The sequence below is a fragment of the Panicum virgatum genome, chromosome 2N (assembly GCF_016808335.1).
Source record: "Panicum virgatum strain AP13 chromosome 2N, P.virgatum_v5, whole genome shotgun sequence".
Taxonomy (NCBI): Eukaryota; Viridiplantae; Streptophyta; class Magnoliopsida; order Poales; family Poaceae; genus Panicum; species Panicum virgatum.
In genome coordinates this window covers 53,455,141-53,479,262 of record NC_053146.1, presented here as the reverse complement: position 1 = coordinate 53,479,262, position 24,122 = coordinate 53,455,141, and the positions used below count along the sequence as shown (strand labels likewise).

The 24,122-nt window shown below is 47.5% G+C and overlaps 2 protein-coding genes across 5 annotated transcripts; one reads left to right on the top strand and one right to left on the bottom strand.

The window, feature by feature from the left end:
- The first annotated feature begins 1,574 nt into the window (after positions 1 to 1,574).
- Positions 1,575 to 22,377, top strand: LOC120661260 (protein unc-13 homolog). 4 transcript variants are annotated; one of them, XM_039940025.1, is made up of 27 exons: positions 1,575 to 1,820; positions 2,543 to 2,632; positions 2,720 to 2,895; positions 2,972 to 3,036; positions 3,258 to 3,600; positions 3,922 to 3,988; positions 4,092 to 4,245; positions 4,862 to 5,029; positions 5,119 to 5,229; positions 5,327 to 5,536; positions 5,631 to 5,732; positions 7,768 to 7,998; positions 8,521 to 8,595; positions 8,769 to 8,840; positions 9,183 to 9,368; positions 9,454 to 9,612; positions 9,791 to 9,883; positions 10,491 to 10,562; positions 12,560 to 12,677; positions 12,957 to 13,135; positions 14,056 to 14,137; positions 14,290 to 14,400; positions 20,273 to 20,379; positions 20,893 to 20,970; positions 21,054 to 21,149; positions 21,342 to 21,437; positions 21,784 to 22,377. In XM_039940025.1, the coding sequence occupies exons 2-27, from the start codon at positions 2,625 to 2,627 to the stop codon at positions 21,949 to 21,951; spliced, it is 3,327 nt and encodes a 1,108-aa protein (XP_039795959.1). In that variant the 5' UTR covers positions 1,575 to 1,820; positions 2,543 to 2,624; the 3' UTR covers positions 21,952 to 22,377. The 4 variants fall into 4 exon arrangements, with proteins under 4 accessions (XP_039795959.1, XP_039795958.1, XP_039795956.1 ...); XM_039940024.1 differs by having other exon boundaries at positions 1,613 to 1,820; positions 2,548 to 2,632; XM_039940022.1 differs by having other exon boundaries at positions 1,617 to 1,820; positions 2,548 to 2,632; positions 10,479 to 10,562.
- On the bottom strand, positions 22,306 to 24,122 carry LOC120661261 (UDP-glucosyltransferase UGT13248-like). The gene is made up of 2 exons (XM_039940026.1): positions 23,393 to 24,122; positions 22,306 to 23,307 (listed from the first exon to the last, which is right to left on the bottom strand). The coding sequence occupies exons 1-2, from the start codon at positions 24,050 to 24,052 to the stop codon at positions 22,585 to 22,587; spliced, it is 1,383 nt and encodes a 460-aa protein (XP_039795960.1). The 5' UTR covers positions 24,053 to 24,122; the 3' UTR covers positions 22,306 to 22,584.

The following is a 24,122-nucleotide window of genomic DNA, read 5'->3' as shown; positions in this document are numbered from 1 at the left end:
GTCAATTCAGCAACGACCAAAAGGTATTTGGCACGCACGCGTTCACTCCGGGGGCTTTGCCATTGCTCCCGCTCATCTGATCGGTTGTGGGTGCCTGGGTGGAGTACGCTGCTGGCTCTGCGTGAGCGTGACGGGGTGCACTGGACCTCTGGTCCCCGAACATGCTGCTGGCTCTGCGTGAGCGTGACGATGGCCCCGTTATGGAGGGCTTCCGGAGCGGCTTCATGAGCGGCTCCAGACGAAGTCCTGCCAAACGTTTGTTTTGTGACCGGCTTCACGTGTGAAACCGGTCCTGAAGCTATCGGCGGCTTACACAGGCAAGATGAAGCCATGAAATCGTGGCTTCACGCGGTTTACACATCAATCTAACAAGTGAAGCTGTTTTGCCAAACATTTTCTAAAACGACTCCAACTCTACCAGAGAAGCCGCTCCATCTGAGGAGCCGGAGCCGGAGCTGTTTTTGGAAGAGCCGGAGCCCTGCCAAACAGGCCCGATGTAGCATCGTGTTCGGCAGGCTGGAGCGGGAGGCTGGAGCTGGAGTGGTGTGAGAGAAAAATACTATTACCTAGTTGGTGTCTGGAGGCTGGAGCTGGAGTGATGTGAGAGAGAAATACTGTAGGGCTGAAGTTCTGAGGCTGGAGCCGAACACGGTGAGCAGAGCAGTAAAGTTCAGGTCCCCGTCGCCAACCTACCGGTACGAGCCTCCAGCCAACAGTCCAACACAACACCATATCTCCGCAGCTCAAAATACCCACCACGGTTGTTTTTGTGTTGCTACAGCCGCCCGTTCCAACCTCACTCATCCTGTAATTCCTTCAGTTAGGCCGTGTTTAGTTCCACGCGCAAAATTTTTTGTGTTGTAATCTTATTAATTTGAAGTACTAAATGAAGTCTATTTATAAAATTTTTTGTACAGATGGATTGTAAATCGCGAGACGAATCTAATGATGCTAATTAATTCATAATTAATCAATAATTAGCGGATGGTTACTGTAGCACAACTGTTGCAAATCATGAATTAAGTAGGCTCATTAGATTCGTCTCGCGATTTACAATCCATCCATATAAAAAGTTTTATAAATAGACTTCATTTAGTACTCCATGTATGTGTCGAAACATTTAATATGATATTTTTTTTTGTGTTTACGGATTTACAGGGTGTGATCTGTTGGGCTTAACACATCAGCCCAAGGAGAACCGTGCAAGGGACAGGCGCGTACCGACAGCTGACCTTTCTTCTTCCTTCAGAGCTCTCCGTTTCAGCGTCTGACGTGGGTCTGGCTCCCCTCCTTTGACCACAGATGCGGCGTTTCGCTCGCTGATCGGTCAAGGGCCTCTAGAACGCGCATGCGGTTGCAAGGTTCAGTTCGCGGTTTGGGCCCAAATCTACAAACGGCATCTCTCTCAAACAAGAATTTTCTACGCGCAGAGCGGCCCGCAACGGCGAGGCCCGGCCCACAGACAGATCCGAGCACACTTGCGCCGTTGCGCGTGCCTGTCTGCACCAGCCTCCTGCCTGCTGCCTCGTAGCCGGAGAATGTCGCGCTCCGTGCCCGGGCGGTGCTGTGCCCTCGCGCATCCCAAATCCACACCGATCCGCGTCCGCCAGGCGCCAGCTCACCTCCTAGGCTCTCCTCTCACTTTCTCTGCAAGTCCGATCGACTCCTCCTGCTCGCGGCCTCTCTCTCGCCCACCTCGGGGCTTCTCACGCGCGGCCGCATCCCCACCACCACCGCTGCCGCGCTCCGCAGCGGCCAGGCGGCGGCCGCGTCCAGATCTCCGCGGAGCAGCTCGGCCGGGATCTCCGCCTCGCGCGCAGGTACCCCGGCCAGCCCGCCTCGTGTTTCACTCTCTCCGTCCAGATCCAGCGCTGCCCCCCGTCGCTCATTGGCGCTGCCCTGTAGTCTGTAGTGGCGGGCGCGAGCGCCGCCGGGTGGATGTGCCGCGGGTTCGGACAGCGGCGGGCTCGCTGCTTCGGCGTCCGTCGCTTAACCTGCGGGGCGCGCGCGCCTGCCTGCGTGGGTTGTCTGGAATGGAGCGCTGGCTGGTGTGTGAATTGGTGTGGGGGGTTATCTGCTTGTCGGAGCCGGGGGGATGCGGATTAGTTTGGCATTGTGTGTTTCATGCTCCAAAGTTGCGCAGTGGGCAGCGTCTTGCTGCTTTGCCGCGAAATTTGGCTGGATCGAGTGTGTCGTGAGAGCTGTGGTTGGTTTCCGAGTCATGATGTTGAATGTCCGACTTGTTTGGTGAGGGTCTGTACTTGTTTGTGCTGTACTGGTCAGCCTGAAATTTCATATGGGTTAACTCAGCTTCTATCTACAGTATTGCAAAAAAAGAAGTAAATAGAACCCACAAAATCATATCCACCAGTCACTCTATGAGATTTCCAGTTCACTGACCCGTCTGTTTTTTTACACAAATACAATACTTCACCTACATTGCAACTTATTTTTGTAACGGCTTGTTGCATATCTCCTGTTATCAAGTTGTACGTGGTTGTTTGTTTGATGTAATAGTAGTTAATCGTTGTTTTCCCCCCAGTGCAGCTATGCTGGTTACAAGCAATTGGTAGCACTTCGATCAGGGTTTTGTAACTCAGATTGCTGTGTCCCCGGCATACAATATGGATGAGTAAGGGTTGCTACAGAATAAGCCTCTTCCATTTAAAAATGTTACATCCAGTTGCGAAATGACTGTTTTACGTTTCAACTTAACCAGAGAAAATGTTATTGAGCTGCTGCAACGCTATCGCCGGGACCGCCAAGTATTACTCAACTACATTCTTTCTGGCAACTTGATCAAGAAAGTTGTAATGCCACCTGGTGCAATCTCTTTGGATGATGTAGATATAGATCAAGTCAGTGTTGATTATGTCCTCAATTGTGCTAAGAAAGGTGAAATATAGCTTCATCAGAATTCCTTCATTTTGTTTTGTTCTTTTATCTGGTCTGACAAGCTTTGATAGTGTAGGTGAGCCTCTTGATCTTGGAGACGCCATCCGCCTTTTTCATGATAGCCTTGACTATCCATATGTGGTGAGTTAATTTGTATCTTCTTTCCTGAGAAATATTTTGGTCTGAAAAGTTTTGTTGCATTTTGTCAATAAATTTTCCATTTGAGTTACTTTCCATTATGATTCATCTCATCTGAACGTTTGGATATTTCTGTCTCCCCAATTTTGATGTAAAAAAAATCTCATTTATAAATGCTATCCACTATGGCATCCATATGCCTAAATATATATTTTTTTTGCTAGAATAACACTGGAGCTACAGAAGAGTTTTATTTGCTTACAAAACCAGAATATTCAGGACCTGCGCCAACAAGGGAACCACCCCCTGTCCCTGCCACCACACCATCCCCAGTTGTGATACCACCACCAGTAGTGGAATCAGAGCCAGTTACCGTGTCGTCCCCAGCCGCAGCTACTAACTTAACAAAGTCACAATCATTTGATTCTCCAAGCGAGAAGGAATTAACCATAGATGACATTGAAGACTTTGAGGATGATGAGGATGAATTTGATAGCCGAAGGGCTTCTAGAAGACATCAAACTGATGCTAGTGATTTATCACTGCGTTTACCACTATTTGAAACAGGTAACAACTGTTTGATATTACTTGTTCAACAACAGATAAAGTGCTGTCTTTTGTTCCTTTAGAATTTAGATAATCTTCATGCTGGTGGAATTACACAGAGTGATGATCATTCCATCTCCTCTATTTGCATTCGGGTATTTTGTTGGTGATTTTCTAATAGCATGCTAGTCATGTGCTATTTCTTCGTTGAGTTTCCTTTTTTTATTACCTAATCAAGTTCACTTCAGTGATTAGGATAGCTAGGCCATTATTCGTCGGTTACTTCTTATCCTTGTCCCTCTTTGAGCTAGAATGTTATTGGCAGCTATGCTATCTTTTCAGGTATCACGGATGATGATCTTCGTGAGACAGCATACGAGATTCTTGTTGCTGCTGCTGGCGCTTCAGGGTATGCCTGTGCATCTCTCTGCACCCACATATTTTTTTTTCGTTCACACGTCTTCCTGGATTATGATAGAACCTGCCTATTCTTGGTCCATGTGACCTTTTAGGGGGCTTATTATTCCTCAGAAAGAAAAGAAGAAAGAGAAGAGGCACAAATTAATGAGGAAACTAGGTCGTAGTAAGAGTGAAAGTGTTGATACCCACACTCAGCGGCAACCTGGTTTGGTTGGTTTACTCGAAACCATGCGAGCCCAACTTGAGGTATGATGTCCTAACTTTCTGTTCCTAATGACTAGCTTAGCAGGCCACATTTCATTTTAACCTTTGTGTCCTCTGATATTCTAAATTCTAAACTAATTAAGCCACTCAATTTAAATCATATTACTACATTTGATCACCTGTACCTTCAAAACTTATTTTTAGTGTTGCACCTGATTTATGAAGAGATTCGTAGTCTGACCAATATTTTTTGAAGTGTAAATTGGTCAAAGCATGTTTTTTCATTTTTGTTTCTTCTACTTTATCCATAGATAATGATGAAGAAAATATTTGCCTCTTTAGTCAAACAAGATAGTCACCTGCTTCTTGAGTGGGTTATCAGAACACTTTTTGAGGAAGATTGCTGAATACTCCTATATTGGAACTGCTAATTTTGTCTAATCCAATCTAGCGCTTGACTTGCTATTCAACATCTTAAGAGAATAGATAACTTCTGGTAGTTGGGATCTGGCACTTGAAAGTTTATAAAGGATAACTTGTTAAGGTTTAGGCTACAGCTCCCTATGTTGTATCTAGGTGAGTCCAGGTTTCTTAAAGCTTTTGAACATGCTAATTTTACATCTGTTGACTTCCTTCTCCCCCTATTTATTTTGGATAGATAACGGAGTCCATGGATATTCGAACTAGACAAGGATTACTAAATGCTATGGTTGGCAAAGTTGGAAAACGGATGGACAATATTTTGATTCCGTTGGAACTACTGTGCTGCATATCCAGAGCTGAATTTTCTGACATGAAAGCATACCTTCGTTGGCAGAAGAGACAGGTTAACCATTCTGTTGGGCAGTTGTTTCTGACCATGAGCTATAGCTGCATTTCATAACATTATATGCTTTGTTTGATTTTTTCCCGTAGTTAAACATGCTGGAGGAAGGCCTTATAAATCATCCAGTTGTTGGATTTGGGGAGTTAGGTCGAAAAGTCAATGAGCTAAGGAACCTTTTTAGAAAGATTGAAGAATCTGAGGTTTTAATCCTACTTGATGAAAGTTTTATGTTTGACATTTTATAACCCTTGCACGGACACTCCGTTAAATGATATTATCCTGATGTATTTTTGCTAGTCCTTGCCACCATCTGCTGCGGAGGTTCAACGTACAGAATGCCTAAGATCACTGAGAGAAGTTGCCACTTCCCTATCTGAAAGGCCTGCACGGGGTGATCTTACTGGTGAGGTTTGTCACTGGGCTGATGGATACCATCTGAATGTAGCATTATATGAGAAGATGCTTGGCAGTGTTTTTGACATCTTGGATGAGGGGAAACTTACAGAGGTCGCTACTTCATATCCATCTTTGCATTTTTCGACTAAATAATTTCACCATTAGCCATGATAATTCTCATGCGTTTTTTGCTTTAATCCACCAGGAGGTGGAAGAAATACTTGAGCTCTTGAAGTCAACGTGGCGGATACTAGGAATCACAGAGACAGTTCATGATACATGCTATGCATGGGTATTATTTCGACAGGTGAATTATGATGAAGATGTCTCAATTAAGGCTACATTTATGGAAATTGTGTTTTCCCCACTCTGTGTTTTGGGTCTAAATATCTTTACAAAGGAAATCAATTATTTATTTTCTGCTGATCAATGTCCGTGAACTGCTCAATGAACTCAGCCTAGCATCTTGTGCCTTTTCTTTCTTTTTTGCTTGAATACGCCGGAGAGCTGCATATTATTTCATTAAAGAAAAAGAAAACAATTATAAAAGTATAAACTTGTTCAAACAAACATTCACACATTCCTCCAGTAGCAAAAAAGAGAACCAAGGAGACACTACTGAATTAACCCGTGACTAGCAGCTTCTTCATTAACTCTGGCTGTACACGACAGAACAGCCTCTTCTGCTATCAACCTTAGAACCACACTAACACTGGGTGTGTCTCCATTGAACACACAACCATTGTGCTGTTTCCAAACTTTGGTAGCAACAAGGATTATGAGAGATTTGAGGCCCTATTTGTTCTATTTGTCGACCATTTTCAGTGCATGGCACCACAACTAGAAAAAATAAGGCAGTTTCAGGCTGTGGGGTCGCCTCTTGTAGCCCAACTTTTTGAACGACAGTAAATTATACTTGCCAAATGGAAAACATTAGATCAAAAGATGCTGAATAGTTCCATCTGCTTTATCACAGGGAGGCCAAAACACTGGGTGCGGAAGTCCTCTCTTGGCCAATCTATCCGCTGTCAAGACCGGCTCAGAATAGCTAACCACATAAATAATTTGCTTATTTGCAATGCAGCTGTGCCAATGCTTTCTAGAACCTCTTGTGCTTTTTCTTAAAAGCACCGCATCAGCCTGATGCAGGGAGGAAGTTGTTCAGGATAGGAGTCTGACTTTTCTGTGTTCATATTTCTGGCAAAATTATCTGATAACCACCCCTTTGTACAAAATCCAACTGGTCTTTGCCAGTTAAGCCTGTCATTAATTAGGATAAGCCTTTAGCATACAACAACAACAACAACAACATAGTCTTTTTTCCCAAGCAAGTTGGGGTAGGCTAGAGATGAAACCCGAAAGAAATAAGTTCAAGGTTCAGGCACATTGATAGCTAGTCTCCAAGCGCTCCTATCCAAAGCTATCTCTTTAGAAATATTCCAATCCTTAAGGTCTCTCTTAACCGACTCATCCCACGTCAGTTTAGGTCTACCTCTACCCCTCTTTACATTATCGACCCGCTCAAGAACCCCATTACGCACCGGCGCCTCAGGAGGTCTTCGTTGGACATGTCCAAACCATCTCAGCCGATGCTGGGTAAGTTTCTCCTCAATTGGTGCCACCCCGACCCTATCCCGAATAACTTCGTTCCGGACTCTATCCCTCCTTGTGTGCCCGCAAAACCATCGCAACATCCGCATCTCTGCTACACTCAGTTGCTGGACATGTCGCCTTTTTGTAGGCCAACATTCAGCACCGTATAACATCGCCGGACGAATTGCTGTCCTATAGAATTTGCCTTTTAGCTTTCGTGTCACCCTCTTGTCACAAAGGATGCCAGAAGCTTGCCGCCATTTCAACCAGCCAGCTGAAATTCTATGCCTAACATCTTCATCAATGTCGCCATCCTTTTGTAGCACCGATCCTAAATACCGAAAAGTATCCTTCTGGACCACCACTTGCCCATCTAGACTAACGTCTCCCCCCTCATGCCTAGTCGCGTTGAAATCGCACATCATGTACTCGGTCTTGGTCCTACTAAGTCTGAAGCCTTTAGCATACAACAAAATCTAAAAAAGTTAGGCCTTGTTTGGTTTGATGTGGATTTATCATGGAATGAGAGGGATTGACAGGGAATCGATTCCATTCCTATCGTTGCCAACCCCTGCGCAACTGAACAAGGCCTAGCCATTGGGTTGATCACTTATCGTTCATAGACAATATTGTTTACTGGAGACTAGATTTCCTTCAAAGTCCTGTTCTATACTGTGCTACTGGTTTAATTCTTGAAATAGGTTGGCTCCATAAGAGTATGATAATGAAATGTACGTTTTGCAATACAGTTTGTTTTTACAGGTGAGCAAGGACTTCTGAAAGTTGTGATTGACCATTTGAGGAAGATACCTTTGAAAGAACAGCGTGGTCCACAACAAAGACTACACTTGAAAAGCCTGCGTAGTTCGGTTGATGCTGAGGGTGGCTATCAAGATTTTACATTTTTCCAGTCTTTCCTGTCTCCAGTTCAGAAATGGGTGGACAAGAAACTAAATGATTATCATCAACACTTCTCAGAGGTTTGTTTTCCAACATCTTGGTTTGATCTTGTGCTACACTGCTTGCATGGGCAGTTATGCTATGGAAAATATATCTTTACTATTTGGAAGCTATCCTGAAGATGTTTTTGTAACATGTCACACATCCTGAAGTCTTATGTCCATTTGATAGTTGCTACTGAATGTGCAGTGCACAGGTGCATTAAGTTGGCCATCGTCATTGCTGATAGCTACATTAAATATGATTGCATTTCTATGATATCAAATATGTTGATTTCAGTCTATTAGTAAATTCAATCTCATAGTTCTGTCATGTCTCTTATTGAACTTTTCATCTTCATCTCTTTTCATCTTGGCGTCTTTTATTTTTCATAGTTTTCGCCTCGTATGCATAAGTTTTACCACATGATTTTCTCTTAACCCTCCATTTTGTCCATGTATGTTGCTAATCTTTATTCAGACTCCAGCATGTGGCATATGCTGATCTGCTTGGAACGAGAGGTCATTATTTTCCCCACATTAAGACTGTCTTTACATTTACAGGGTCCCAGCTTGATGGCCAATGTCGTGACAGTGGCAATGCTTACGAGGCGGATCCTTGGTGAAGAGAATGACAAGGTGCTTATACTTTACCTTTATTTCTAACCGCAGTTATTTCTTTCTAACTTTGGCAATATATTGTACAATTTCATGTAAATACATTCACTGAAGAATATGGAGAGCAGAACTGTGTTCACTATTTGTACATGTAGAATTCATGTTTCGTGAACCCATTTGCTTTTTTGCATCAGGTGCTGGAGTCTCCCGACAGGGATCAGATCGACCGTTACATCACTTCTTCAGTCAAAAGTGCTTTCTTGAAGGTGACCTTTGTTTGCATCTGCCATTATTACATCAGTAGTGTACTTATAGTCCTACCTAAGATGATTATAGATCATATGCACACTTATGTTTTCTAATATGTGAAACCTCAAATTTTATCAATTACCACCACACCTATACATTTCTTCTGGTATTTCATTGCTATCTGTTTGACCACATTGACTCTAAGGTAGACATAATACTATATTATTGCCAGTGCGGGAAAGATTATTCGCAGCTGGAGATGTTAGATTGATCAATGAAACATTCTACTATTTCATTTTTTCATAAGAGAAACTATTACAAGTACATTGGTCAATGAAAAATTCTACTATTTTTCTCAGATGGCACATTCTGTAGAGTTCAAAGCGGACGCAACACATGAACCTGTTTTGGCGACTCTAGCAGAGGAGACAAAGAAACTTCTGAAGAAAGATACAACCATTTTTACACCTGTTTTGTCAAAATGGCATCCACAGGCAGCAGTTGTTTCTGCTTCACTTATCCATAAACTTTATGGAAATAAATTGGTAGGTTATATCTGGCATATCTTATAAATGACCGAGGGTTTGTAACTTTGTGATTCTGCATACTTACATACAAGTGTTTTGCCAGAGGCCATTCCTTGAACATGCTGAGCATCTTACGGAGGATGTGGTTTCTGTATTTCCCGCGTCTGATGCTTTGGAGCAACACATAATGTCCGTGATGGCTTCTGTTGCTGGAGATGATGGTTTGGACAGCATATGCAGACAAAAGATAGCTTCATATCAGGTCATCTCAACCTTCCTCGAGTACTAAAACTTAGAAAAGTGCAAACCAAGCATGTGTTTTTTCTTCATTTTGTCGACCACTGTGTGCTGTGTAGTAAAGTAGAGAAAATTCTGTATGTCTTAAAGTCCATTGTTGGTATGGTGTTGTTTATCCTAATTCCCCCCCTTTGTTTCAATAGATTGAAAATAAATCTGGAACATTAGTTTTGCGCTGGGTGAACGGGCAACTTGAGAGAATTGAAACTTGGATTAAAAGGGCTGCCGACCAAGAGGTAAAACATTATTTTATATAAAGTTTTCTTGTAACTGTCTTCTTGCTAGTCCAACCATTCACAATGTGATTTGAAATACTTGAATTATTATATCCTTAGAAGTATCTTTCAGCATATTTGTTAGTTCTAGATATAGTTCTACAAAGTAAAAACATATCTGCCAAGTGTCAGCTTTATGCTTTAAATAGGGACTATATAATATCATTTGTGATAGTTGAAGCTGTTAAGACTCTAAGGTGTATATTGAAATTACTAAACACACAAGTGCTTCTGCACGTGTAGTTTTTCAGTTGAACTGCATGTGTTTTGTTTCTGGGTTCTGTATTCCTGCCAGAAGACATGGCCAATCCCAATTATGAGTAGGTCCAGAGTCCAAAATTGAAGTAGGGATTTCTTTAACCTATAGAACTGGTAACTTGGTCTAGTTCTATTTTCTAACATATATGATTGCACTTTTCTGTCTATTAGTTTGTTTAAGGATCTGGTACTTGCTCTTCCTTCCTGTTTGTCTCTACTGTGTTATCTTCACTTCCAAGCATTATTTGGTACTTGTAAATTACAATTCTTGTTTTCTGTGTTCCTATCTATTCTAAAGTTTACGGTACAGGTTTGGGACCCTATATCACCTCAACAACGCCATGGCAGTTCTATTGTAGAAGTTTATAGAATCATAGAAGAGGTGCTTCTTTTATTCCTATTTCTCAGAAATTTCTTTCAACACTTTCTCCTGACATGCTAAAGGTTGTTTTTTATTCAAATGGAGCTTCTCTTTTATGCCATAATCTGATAATTATTTCATTTGCACTTTGTAGTTTTTTTTAATGATATTTAGTTTGCAATGCTACGTTGTAAAAAATGTTGATTCATGTGAAAGAGTATGTTTGTTGAACTACAACTTAACTATTAATGCATTAAAAAAACTCGACCATGCTTCGTACTTTGAACCTGAATCGGGGATAGGAGCAATGTTTTTAAATCGCCTAATCGTCTGATCGAACAATGGGTGGACCAAACGACTAATCGTGATTAGTCGTCGACTAGGGTCGATTAGTCGGGTCTGATCGACCCTAGTCGTCCACTAGTCGTCCAGGACATTTAGGATATATATATATAGGAGTTAAGTCCTGAAGTACTAATATATATTCTCATATATATTTCAGGCCAAGAAAGTGTCAAGTTTTCTATGTCTAGTACTGAATATAGAGCAAATGGTGACTGCCTGGCTGGGAGCCTCTCCAGTCTTGCCTCTTAAGTTCTAACCCTAGTGGGCTTTGGGCCTCTCATTTTCTCACCAGCGCACAAGCAATCCAGCCCAGTTACACAAACCTGATCGAGAACACCCCTAGTCGGACGATTAATCGCCTCTAATCGCCGATTAGTCGGTCGATCGGTCGATCAGGCTTCTTGATCGAGTCGTGGACCCTAATCGAGCACGCTGGACCGATAAGGTCGATTAATCGCGATTAATCGCGATTAGTCGCTCGATTTGAAAACATTGGATAGGAGTTTCAATGGTTCCCGGAGTTCAATGTTCAAGAAGCTTTGAAACTATTAATGTATTAATAAAAAGCTGTCTGGACATATTCCCATGCCACGGCATGAGTGTAGGTGAAATATGAGAAGTTTGAGCTTATAATTCCAAGGAGCACCTACTTATAGGCTAGTAGTTTGTTATTTTTTTTATTCCTTTGAGGGCATTGTAAAGTCTTCTTGGATCCTTACCTGCTGCACCATTTATATATATCCTTGCACCATGCACAACAAGTTAGTACTAATGTTCTTTGTCATTACTGTCTTTGTGCTTGCATGGCTCTGTAGCTTGGGCCATTACTACAGCAACAGCGGCTTGTCCCCTATTTATAGAGCCTGCCGTACCATATCAAGAGAATATAACAAATCTGATGTAGATGTCCCTAACAAATAATCAAACTTAAGAGTAAGCAAATAATTTTTCTAAAATATATAGAGAGGGCTGCTGCTGATACTATAGTCATGGTGCTAAAGTACCATGTCAACCCCAAGCATGGCATATCATCCTAAAAATAAATAAATAAATAAGTAATTTTGAGCATAAATTACAGCTTTTCTAATTATCATCTGCCTGAAATTTGTATGTCAAATTCTCAATCACATAATACCATGTGTGTCGTCAGATGTTTATGTGGTTAAAAAAACGTGACTGAAAAATTGCAAAATTTCAGTCACATGTAATTAGGATCTTCAATATATGAACAATACTATTTTGGTTTGATATATATACAAGAAGATGCATTTGAGTGTCAACGTTATTTGAAATCATCTTCTTTGATCAACATTCTACATGTATTTTTTTTTAGTTTTTTACAACTTACTTTCTGCTGATTTTACATGTGGTCATTTCACATGTCCTATGTAAATCAAGACAGTGCCCCCAAGTTTATGGGTGCAGAGTGCTCCAATCAAATTTTAGGTGTTAACAGTAGTTTTACTTTCCATGTTTTTTTTGGTAAAAACATGACAACCAGTAACTATCATAGGAAACTTACTGTACCTAGACTCGATGAATATTTCTCCATATTCTTTCCTTCTTAGCAAACTCAACTGCTGTATCAATTTTCTCTTGTTGATTGAGCTGTTCATAAACTGTTTTGAACCCTTCTCTAAGGAGCAAAACACTGATTCCTCAAACTATTGCAGACTACAGATCAGTTTTTCGCATTTAAAGTGCCCATGCGAGATGGAGAATTAAATAGTCTCTGGCGTGGTCTTGACAAGGCATTCCAAGTCTATACACAGCTTGTTACTACCCCCCTAGGTTTGAACAACCATGTTTTTTTTCTCTCTAGATAAATTCTTTTTGTTTATATGTTCACTGCTATATTTAATTTCTTTTCTTCTGCCATGGTTTTTCTTGTTGTCTAAGGCAGATATTGTCCTGTGTATGTCTGCTCAATAATATTTGCTGGACAGGTGTAGATAGACATGTACTTTACAGTATGATTTGAGAAATATTGTTTATAGTTTAACCCTTTTCTGATTTCAAACCTCTTCATTTCTCTAGGCACTGAGTAACAATGGCTTTGTCTGTTTGCAGTTGATAAAGAAGATTTAGTTCCACCGGTTCCCGTTCTTACTCGACATAAAAAGGAGCTTGGAATCAAGGCTTTTGTAAAGAAGGAGGTCCAAGAAGTTAAAACAGTTGATGAGAGAAAAGTAGCTGAAATTACTCAGCTTACAATTCCAAAGCTTTGTGTACGGCTTAACAGTTTATATGTGAGTTTCTGATTTACCATAGCTCAGTTTCTTATCAACTGTAGCTCACGATTATTTAGAACAATTTATATGTGAGTTCCTTGTTTACCATAGTTCAGTTTCTTATTTACCATAGAATTGGAGAAGCATTTCTGTAATGCTGTCAATAATTATGTTTTTATATTATATTCCACATGTGCTATTCTACACCCTAGGTGTAGCTTCACCTAACTAACTATTGAACAAATTTTCAGTAATAAATACTTGCACGATTACTAACACCCCTTTTACTGAGTGCGATTCAGTAATATGGTAATTCAGTTCAGTAATTTATGGTAAGTTTGGTCAGTAATTTGACTGCTAGGTGTAGAATAACCACTACACCTAGGGTGTAGAATATTGTATTCACATTAAATATGCATTTATAATCAGTCATATATTTCATGGTTCCTACTCTGGTGTTATTTCCCTTTTAAATTTAGCGACGTACTCCCTCCATATTGTAAAGGAAGTCGTTTCGGACATCGACACGGTCTCCAAAAGCAACTCTGACCACTATCTTTTTGCTATATAAAATTAATAAAATATAGTCAAAACATACTTTTACGAAACTACTTTTCAAGATGAATCTACTTACATCCCTTTCATATTTTCAAACTCAACCCAAAAGAATTTATTTATAGTCAAAGTTTAAAATGTTTGACTTGAGACAAACTCAAAACGACTTCCTTTACAATATGGAGGGAGTATACTGGTTTAATATCAGTAAGACAGTAACTTATACAATGCTGCCTGCAACTGACGAGTATTCGAATATCATGCACTATTGCACTCCATCATACATCGATAGACCATTCATCATTTTTTTTATATTTTTTCAAACACTTCCCCTGTATTTTTTTATTATCAGTTTTCTAACCACAAGTACTTTTTTTATGCAGTATGGTATCAGCCAGTTGAGTAAGTTGGAGGACGGCATTAATGAGAGGTGGGCTCGGAAGAAAACTGAAAACATTAATATCAGTAAGTTCTCTCTTTTCTTTATAATAGTTCCATGCAATTTATCTCTTGATAATTGTACCACTTTCCTGAGACCCGGTTTTGCATCGCTTGATCTTCCAGTTCGGTGCTTGTAGATTAAAGCTAATCCTGTATGCTTGTAATTTATATGCCAGGACGATTAACACATGAAAAATCAAAGAGTGCTGTTCCCAATCAGAAAAATCAATTTGATGGCAGCAGAAGAGAAATCAATTGTGCTATTGATCGCTTATGTGAATTTACTGGTAAGGAAATATGTGATGCAATGTTTTTGTGGAAGCTTATTGGCTTATTGCTATTTGGTATTAATACGTGCATCTTTTTGTAGGAGAGAATAATTGATGTATTCATCCAAACCCTAGAAGGGTGGGTATATATAGTCCTATACATGGGCCTCTAGGTGGGCCTCTATACATGGGCTCAATATACACCAACACTCCCCCGCAGTCTGAACTACCGGCGCAACGGTGTTTAAGACTGGACAACAAGAAAACCAACACAACACCTCCCTGCAGTCTGAACTACCGTCGCAGCGGTGTTCAAGACTGGACAGGAAGCAAGTACAAAGGGCAAATACCCCCCGCAGCCACAACTAGCCACCTGCTACGTTGAGGCTGGAGCGAAACTCCGAGAAGGTCGAAGAGGGTAGTCCCTTGGTGAAGATATCAGCAAACTGGGAGGTGGTCGGGACATGGAGTACCCGAACATCGCCGATGGCGACCCTGTCGCGCACGAATTGTAGGTCGATCTCCACATGCTTCGTCCGCTGGTGCTGGACGGGGTTGGTGAAGAGATACACGGCGCTGACGTTGTCGCAGTAGACGAGCGTGCTCTTGGTGAGCGGGTTGTGGAGCTCCGCCAAGAGCTGTCGTAGCCAGGACGCCTCCGCCACACCGTTAGCGACAGCACGGTACTCCGCCTCGGCACTGGAGCGGGAGACAACCGGCTGTCGCTTGGACGACCAGGAGACCAGGTTGCCGCCCAGGAAGACGACGTAGCCGGAAGTGGAGCGGCGAGTGTCCGGGCAGCCAGCCCAGTCGGCGTCGGTGTAGACAACCAGCTCAGCTGAGGACGAGCGGTGAAGCACCAGGCCGAGGTCCACAGTGCTATGGACGTAGCGGAGGAGACGCTTCAGCGCAGCAAGGTGTGACTCCGGGGATCATGCATATGGAGACAGACCTGCTGAACAGCATAGGTGAGGTCCGGCCTGGTGAAGGTGAGGTATTGCAACGCGCCGGCCAGACTCCGGTAGGCAGTATGATCAGCCACCGGATCACCCAGATCAGCAGACAGCTTCGCCTGAGTGTCGACAGGAGTGGAGCAGGGCTTGCAATCAGTCATCCCAGCCCGCTCCAGAATATCCAATGCGTACTGCCGCTGGTGAAGGAGAAGACCAGACGGGCGAGGCTCAACAGTGACGCCCAAGAAGTGGTGGAGCTGACTCAGATCCTTCATAGCAAATTCCTGCTGCAGAGAGGAGATGACACTCTGAAGCAACTGCTGACTGGAGGCTGTGAGCACAATGTCATCGACATAGAGCAGCAGATATGCAGTCTCATCCCCACAGCGGTAGATGAAGAGAGACGTGTCAGACTTGGCATCGGTGAATCCCAATGTCAGCAGGAACGTGGCGAACCGAGAGTACCAAGTCCGAGGAGCCTGCTTCAGACCATAGAGAGACTTGTTGAGCCGGCAGACCATATCCGGACGACTCGAGTCCACAAATCCCGCTGGCTGAGAGCAGTAGACAGTCTCTGATAGAGTGCCGTGAAGAAACACATTCTTCATGTCCAGCTGGTGCACAGGCCAAGAGCGCGAGAGCGCAAGTGAGGACCGTGCGCATAGTAGCAGGCTTCACCACTGGACTGAAGGTCTCATCATAGTCCACACCAGGCCGCTGATTGAACCCCCGAAGAACCCAGCGAGCCTTGTAGCGCTCCAGTATGCCATCAGCCCGACGCTTAAGCGTCCAGATCCACTTGCCAGTCACCACATTGCAACCAGACGGACGCGGCATGAGGTCCCACGTCTGGTTGGCAAGAAGAGCTGCGTACTCCTCTTCCATCGCGCGACGCCAGTGAGGATCCGCCAAGGCGTCGCGGACAGAGGAGGGTACAGGAGACCCGCGGCTCTCCCTCGGTGGCGGAGAGAGTCGCGGCTTGAGACGCCATCCGCCGAGTCACCATGGGATGGACATGCCAAGGATCCCGATGGATGACTGGCGGGTGGTACACCGCCGGCTCGGCTCGAGAGCGTGTCGGCGGAGGCAGCGGCGGCAATGGCTCCGGTGGAGGCGCCGCAGGAACCTCCGGAGCAGAAGGCGGCGCCGGTGTCGGTGCCGAACGACGCCGGTACACCTGTACCGGCTCAGCGTACCGCGCCGGCGCCGGTGTCGGCGCCGAGCGACGCCGGTACACCTGCACCGGCGGAGCGTACCGTGCAGGTGTAGGGGAAGGCACCGGGGCCGCACGTGGCGCAGCAGGAGACACCGGGTACGTGCGCGGCACGACCGGAGGTCCAGGGGCCGCGCGTGGCGCGACTGCGGGCACCGGGGCTGCGCTCGGTGCAGTAGGGATCACCGGAAGCGGTGCCGGTGCGCCGGGAAAACCTGCAGGGAAAGGACAAACAGGTAACGGTGGCTGAACCACCGGGTCAGTCGGAAACAGAGACTCCAGCTCGGGGTCAGGAGAAGGTGTGGAGTAGGGGAAATCCGACTCGTCAAAGACGACGTGTCGGGAGATCATAACGCGGCGAGAGGTGAGGTCAAAGCATCGGTACCCCTTGTGGTCAAGGGAGTACTCAAGGAGGTGTTAGGGTAACACGCACACCCGAAGACCCGAAGGTGGTCGTAGCGAGGAGGGGTACCGAAAAGAGCGTGGTGTGGAGTAGGAGCAGGAGAAGCAGTGGACGGAAGACGGTTGAGCAAGTAGGTGGCTGTGTGGAGGCTCTCAGCCCAGAAGCGCGGGGGCAGTGATGCCTGGATCAGAAGGGTGCGCACGACGTCGTTTGTCGTGCGAATCATCCGCTCAGCCTTGCCGTTCTGAGGAGAGGTATACGGACAAGACATACGCAGCTGAACACTCCGAGAGAGAAGGAACGGGAGGTGGAGTTATCGAACTCACGCCCGTTGTTGCACTGGACGGACTTAACGGTGAGGCCGAACTGAGTGGACACCCAGACAAAGAAGTGGAGTAGGGTGGGGAAGGTCTCAGACTTGGCGCGCAAAGGGAAAGTCCAAGAGTAATGAGAAAAATCATCAACAATGACCAGATAATATTTATAGCCAGACATGCTGAGGTTGTCAAGTTTTGGTCAAATGACAGTTGACTGGAGTAAAGGAATGCGGAACAGGAGATGTCCACAGGTCAGTGAATAAGATCAAAAGCATGCGCAACATGCGAAGAAGAAGAAAAAGGAAGTCTAACATGACGACCTAACTGTCACGCATGACAGAGGTGCTCAGCAGGAGCCCTAATACATGGAACATCGGTGCTACGACTGAGCTGAGCCAAAACATCGCGGCCGGGGTGTCCAAGCCGGCGGTGCCAGGTGGTGGAAGACGGCGTCACGGCAAAAGCAGCAGACGAAGAAATCGAAGGCGGAGCAGCGGAAGCAGGAAGCCGAATAGTGTAAAGGGGCCCCGGGCTGTCACATCTGAGGAGCGGACGCCGGGAAGTCGAATCCTACACAGTAAGACCAGAAGAGTCAAATTCGATAGAACAGGAGTTGTCAGCAGTAAACTGGCGAATGGAAAGAAGGTTGTGAACCATCTGAGGAGCAACAAGAACATTAGGAAGACGAGGAGCTGAACCCACTGCGGTGACAGGAAGGCAAGACCCATCACCAACCATGATGGAAGAAGGAAGAGAGGATACCGGCATCAGGAGTGGTGTGGAAGGAGGCCCCCGAGTCGGCGATCCACTCGGTGCTGACCGGCGGCGTTAGTCCCATGGTGCTGAAGGACTGCTCCAGAGCGGCCTGGTCCCACCCCCCAGGCCAGGTCGGCTGCTGGCTGGGCTGAGCGGGCGGGGTCCAGGATGGCGCGAAGAGGGGAGCAGCACCGGTGAACATGGCTGCCGGCTGGAGCTGAGGACGAGGCCCCCCTCCCGGACTCTGGAACGGCCACATCGAGATGCGCCCTGACCATGGGTTGCTGAAGGATGGCCAGGGCGTACCTCCAGGGGCAGGAGCCGGAGCTGGAGTCGGCGCGCCCCGACGGCCCCCACCGGTACCGGTACCGGTACCCCTAGGAGCAGGGCCACCAGTACCACCACCACCCCGTCCCCCCCTCCCCCCCCCCGCCGACGACGTCCACGCCCCCCCCCACCTCCGGTCTGCCCGGCGGGAGCAGCACCAAGGAGCGAGGCGGCAAGAGCGGCGGAGGAGCAGCGACGAGCGCGGTGGGGGTGGGCGAGGACGATCCGGACGCGAGACCTCTAGTGATCTCGAGGGCGAGGTCGTCCCGGACCTGCAGGAAGGAGGGGAAGGGCCTTTGGCGAGTGATTCGGGTCTTCAGGTGGTCATAGGTGCTGGTCAGGCTCCGCAGGACATTGAGCACCAAGACCCGATCGGACACCGGACACCTGAGGTCGTGAAGAGCATCTGCCATGCCCTTCATCCTCCGGCAGAACTCACCGATGGAGAGGTCCTCCTGCTCGAAGGTGCGGAAGGTGGTGTCGAGCTGGAGGGCGCGAAACTCGGCGTTGCCGAGGAACTGCCCCTCGAGCGCCACCCAGGCCTGTCGCGCGGTGCCGTCGTGGGTCCTGACGAGGTCCTGAAGATCGAGGGAGATGGTCCCAAAGATCCAGGACAGGGCGACGCTGTCGAGGCGCAGCCACACCACGTCCTGTGCCTCGATCGGCGAGTCGACGAGGACGTGGTCGTCGAGGGCGTAGCGGCGGAGGGCGAGGAGGACCTGGTCCCGCCATCGTCCGTAGGAGGAGGACGTGGGGTCGAGGAGGATGGTGACCAGGGCCCGGATGTTCTAGACGCCGGCGGCCTGGAGGTGGAGCTGGGCGACCATGGTGTCGGTCGGGTCGTGCCGTGGTCTAGATCCAGGGGCCGGGGCCGGTTGGGAGGAGGAGGTGCCGTGCTCGGGGAAGACGGGCGGCTGGCTAGAGGAGACACGGAAGAAGTGCTCCACCTCGGCGACCCGGAGGGTGAGAGCGTCGGCCGTGGCGCGCTCGCGCTCCCAAGCGAGGGCAGCCACGCGAACCCGCTCCTGGGCCGCCGAAGCCTCCGACTTAGGTGCGAGGAGGGCCGCGGCTAGATCGGCGTCGGCCTGCTGCCATCGGAGAGCGGCGGCGGCAAGCGGCGCATCCGCGGGCGCCATCCCGAGGCCGGACCACGTGGGATCGGCGGCTGCGGCGGCGGGCTGCTTGCCGGCAGTGACGGCGGCGCGGTGGGCGGCGGCGGCTGGATCGGGCGTCGTGGCCTGCAGCAGGGCCTGCTGGGCAGCGGGATCGGCTCCTGCGCCCGCGGCTCCGGCACCCCCTCCAGCAGCGGCGGCACCAGCAGCGGGAGCCCGCTGCAGGGCGGTGCTGGCGGCGGCCGGCAGGGGCCCCTGCACCGGCGGCGGGCCCTGCCCAAGCGGCTGCAGGGGCGGGGCGTCCAGGGCGGCGGCGGCCGGCACAGGCTCGAGGGCCGCCAAGGCGACGGCCGGGCTGCACCAAGGACCAGCGGCGGCGGCCTGGAGCAGCGCAGGGCCGCGCCAAGGGCCAGTGGCGGCGGCCTGGAGCAGAGCCCCGGCGGCGGCGGCCGCCGCAGGGCCGCGCCAGGGGCCAGAGGCGGCCGGGCCGCGCCCAGGGCCAGCGGCGGCGGCCTGGAGAGCAGATCCGGCGCCGGCAGCTAGAGCAGAGGAGGAAGGGAGGGGGGGGGGGGGGAGAGAGGGGGGGGGGAGAGAGAAGGGGGTGCTGGCGGCCGGCCATGGCTGCCGGCGGCTGCCCTGGGAGGTAGGAGAGGAGAAAAACCTAGGCAAAAGGTACCATGTAGGAGAGAATAATTGATGTATTCATCCAAACCTTAGAAGGGTGGGTATATATAGTCCTATACATGGGCCTCTAAGTGGGCCTCTATACATGGGCTCAATATACACCAACACTTTTCTTTTCTTTGTAGGGATGAAGGTTATATTCTGGGACCTGCAGCAGCCATTTATTGACAACTTATACAGAAACAATGTTCCCCAAGCTCGATTGGAAACCATAACGGAAGTGCTTGATTTGGTATGTTGATAAACTTTCATATACATAAAATTGGAAAAACAATATTTAAGAGCTGGAATGTGTCCACTTTTATCTGTTCAATTATTTTGATCACCTGACTAGATTTTCATGGAATTCACTTTCCCTGGTATTTTTGTATGTTCCTGTCAAACTTGAAACCTGTAAACATGCAAAAAAATCATGTTTGACTATTGAAATGCTAGTTTAACTATAATAATTTGTAGGTGTTTGACATTTGAGTGCACCCCAAGCATGCTAAGTGCCATGTTTGACTTAACATGCAATGATGTGTCCATATTTGTCTGTTGCTTATTCTGTTGTTAAAGAAGAAAATAGAATGAGTTTGTTACTCTACGAGTTATATCTAACATTCTGGCCAAAGTGTGAAGCATAAGCTGCTACCTCAAAAACCTGGACTAATACATTTGTTATGTGTGGTTAACAGTAGAATAAAATTTATATCTGCTTCTTAGTAGGTTTCTGCTTCTTTTTTATGCTATGACTCAATTTCAGGCCCTTAATCAACTTTGTGATGTCATCGTGGAGCAACTGAGGGATCGTGTGGTTACAGGGCTTTTGCAAGCGTCCCTGGTAATCACTTCAGCTTCTAATTTGAGGATGGAGTTTCATAGCTAATTAGGGACTACAATTCTTAAAGTTCTCTTGATTGGCAGGATGGCCTACTTCGTGTGATACTGGATGGAGGGTCTACACGTGTGTTCTCTCCAAATGATGCACCTCTTTTGGAGGATGATCTTGAAACCCTGAAGGTTATATCACTTGCAAACTTTATATTTGCTTGCTTTTGTTGTGATTTATTTCCTCAAGGGATTTCAGAACAGTGGCACCATTTTATGCCTGGTGGTTTTTTTAATTTTTCCTGGACATGATTGAATACTGTTTTTGCTGTCTTTGTTGGCCAAACAATAAACTGTACCTAAATAGTCATCTGCTTGCTGTAGGAATTTTTCATAGCTGGTGGAGATGGACTACCTCGGGGAACTGTTGAGAACTTGGTCTCGCGTGTACGGCCTGTAATAAACTTGATCAAGCAAGAGGTAAAGTTTGGATTATGTTCTCAGGGTACTTAGAGAATAGCAAACAGAATGTAGGCTTGCTGATAGAACCTAGCGTTTAGCCATGACTTCAAGTCCCTAGTTCTAGTGGCCCTATCCTTTGGGGCCCAGTATGCTCATTCAACCTTTTTTTTTTGTTGGGGGTTGGGGGTTGGTGGGGGGGGGGGGGGGGGCAAAACAGTATTAAGATTGATTGCATTTTCATAGGAAATTGGCAGTAATTCTATAAAGAGGGCTATGTAATTACTGATTAAGGCAAGGTAGACCTTTACATATTTGAATATTATCGTTATGGCAATAATTATGTTCTGTTTCCACATTTTTGCAGACACGTGTGCTCATCGATGACCTACGAGAAGTTACTCATGGGGGCAAAAGCAAATTTGGAACAGACTCTAAAACTCTGCTTAGGGTTCTGTGTCATAGAAATGATTCAGAGGCCTCTCATTATGTAAAGAAGCACTTCAAGATACCAAGTTCAGCTCCGAGCAACTGACTGCAAACCAAAACGAAAATCCTGGATGTTTCACCAGAGGTACATATCCAACAGGACAGTGTAGCCTTGCTTGCAACCTGGAAACATTGTTCCACTACCCGCTTGTTGTAAGATCTTGTAACATTTGTGCATTAGTAACACTAGGGATTTAGGGTGCACACTAATTGCGGTAGTATACAAGTACAATAGTTCTAATATTTTTGCCTTCTATTGATGGGTAGTTTTGGCCTTTTGGAGCTTTAGTTCAACATTTAGGTTCTTTGGACTGAAGAGTGAAGACCATCCTGATCGGAATATCAGGTAGGAATGTATGTTTCATGATTGTGCAGCATGTTTGTGACCCGACCAGGAATCTGATGACTTGTTTGCATCATGTGCCATTTGATGCAAAATTGATGTTGGTGAACTTTTCTATACCATTTTACACCTCGTTTCTTCAAAATTAGCAGAACCTTTATAGATGTGGCAATGGAACATTTTATTGAGGTGATCTCTCTAGAAAAAGCAGTATAAGCAGATCGATGTGACAAATTAAGGATTTATTGCATGGCACTATGTGGTGTAACTGGCCATCAGACATAACAGGTATGATGAGCTTCTACTTCTCCATATGTTTATGTACTGGCGCCATAATCACTTGAATCGGATCTTGCTGAGGAACTCCACGATGTTACTGTCCGAGCTGCCACCTTCACTCATGGCTCTTTTCGCCTTCTCGCTCAATCCTGCAGCATTCTTCCTGTATTCCTCGCTCCTTTCTCCTTCCATCACCTGCCTGACGCACCTCTCCACCTCCTCCTTCCTCACAACACCTTCCGCGTCAGGTTGCAGCTTCACTCCCACTTGCCAGACATGCTCAATGTACTTGGCGTTTGTTGGCTGATCCGACCATTGTGGCATTGCCACCATCGGCACGCCAATGCCTAGGGCTTCCATTGTCGAGTTCCAACCACAGTGCGTCACGAAGCATCCAACCGCAGGGTGCGCTAGGACCTCCAACTGCGGGCTCCATGTCACGAGGAGGCCCCTCCCTTTCACCTTGTCGACGAAACCTTCAGGTAACTTGGAAGTCTCCGAGGCCCTGACAACCCACAGGAAATCCTTGCCGCTGTTGTCGAGCCCCTCCGCCACCTTGGCCATTTGGCCTGCGCTGGGCGCGGCGAGGCTGCCGAAGGAGACGTACACGACGGAGCGCGGAGGCCTCGCGTCGAGCCAGGCCTTGCTTTCCTCCGCCATCGGAGCGTGGAGGTGGAACCCGTAGGACACGTCGTCCGTGAGGCGGTTGTCGAGGTACGTCGACGGCACGGTTGGCCCGACCGTCTTGGCACCCCATCGCGACGCCATGTACTCAGCTTCCTGCCAAATTTCAGCACCTCATCGTGCAATTCGAGCTGCAAATCGAACACTGGCACAGATGGAGGGAGGGAGGGATCACTGGCACCTTGGGCTCCAGCTCGTAGAACGAGTTGAGGAGGACGTGGTCTGCCACCTCAAACCCCTGGCACTGCTGCAGAACGAGGTCAAGGTAGGCGCGGCCGCCGCCTTCGGGCTCCGTGAGGAACGTCGGGAAGTCGGCCGGTCCGAGCCCCGCCGGCAGGCCGGGCAGCTCCGGCAGCGCCTTGCCCGGCGCCACCGGCAGGTCCATCCGGCCGGCCCACGCGTGGGCGTACGCCACGTTCACCACGCACGCCTGCGTGAAGAAGGCCGCGCACGCCGCGCCGTGCCGGCGCGCCACGCGCGGCGCCCACTTCAGGAACGAGTCGTACACCACGGCGCGCACGGGCCGGCCTCCAGCGGACTCGGCGCGGAGGAGCTCGTCCAGCGACGCCGACCCCGCCGACTCGAGCCGCGCGAGGTACGCCTCCGCGTCGCCAGCCTCGTCGTAGCCGCCCGTGTCGCAGCCGTCGGAGTAGGCGGCGACGTGGACCGCGCCGGTCTGCGGCTTGCTCTGGCCGAGGAGGAACCGGGTCACGGCGAGGGTGCAGCGCACGCCGCGGTGGGCGGCGAGCCTCTTGCCGAGCTGGAGGAGCGGGTTGATGTGGCCCTGGGCCGGGTAGGAAAGGAGTAGCACGTGGACGCTGCTTGTGTCTGAGCTCGCCATTTACCACTGGCTGTCGGTAGCGCGAGGGATCTTGCTTACTGCGCGTGGGTATCAGGGCTGCTGCCTTTGC

What these genes read in the sequence shown, in the direction of transcription:
- LOC120661260 (XM_039940022.1), top strand. An exon ending in TTTACCACTATTTGAAACAG is followed by an intron (nt 3,601 to 3,921) that starts GTAACAACTGTT and finishes CTATCTTTTCAG; the next exon opens with GTATCACGGATGATGATCTT. An exon ending in GCTGCTGCTGGCGCTTCAGG is followed by an intron (nt 3,989 to 4,091) that starts GTATGCCTGTGC and finishes GTGACCTTTTAG; the next exon opens with GGGGCTTATTATTCCTCAGA.
- LOC120661261 (XM_039940026.1), bottom strand. Translation starts at nt 24,052, where the DNA reads ATGGCGAGCTCAGACACAAGCAGCGTCCACGTGCTACTCCTTTCCTAC. An exon ending in TCTACGAGCTGGAGCCCAAG is followed by an intron (nt 23,308 to 23,392) that starts GTGCCAGTGATC and finishes GAAATTTGGCAG; the next exon opens with GAAGCTGAGTACATGGCGTC.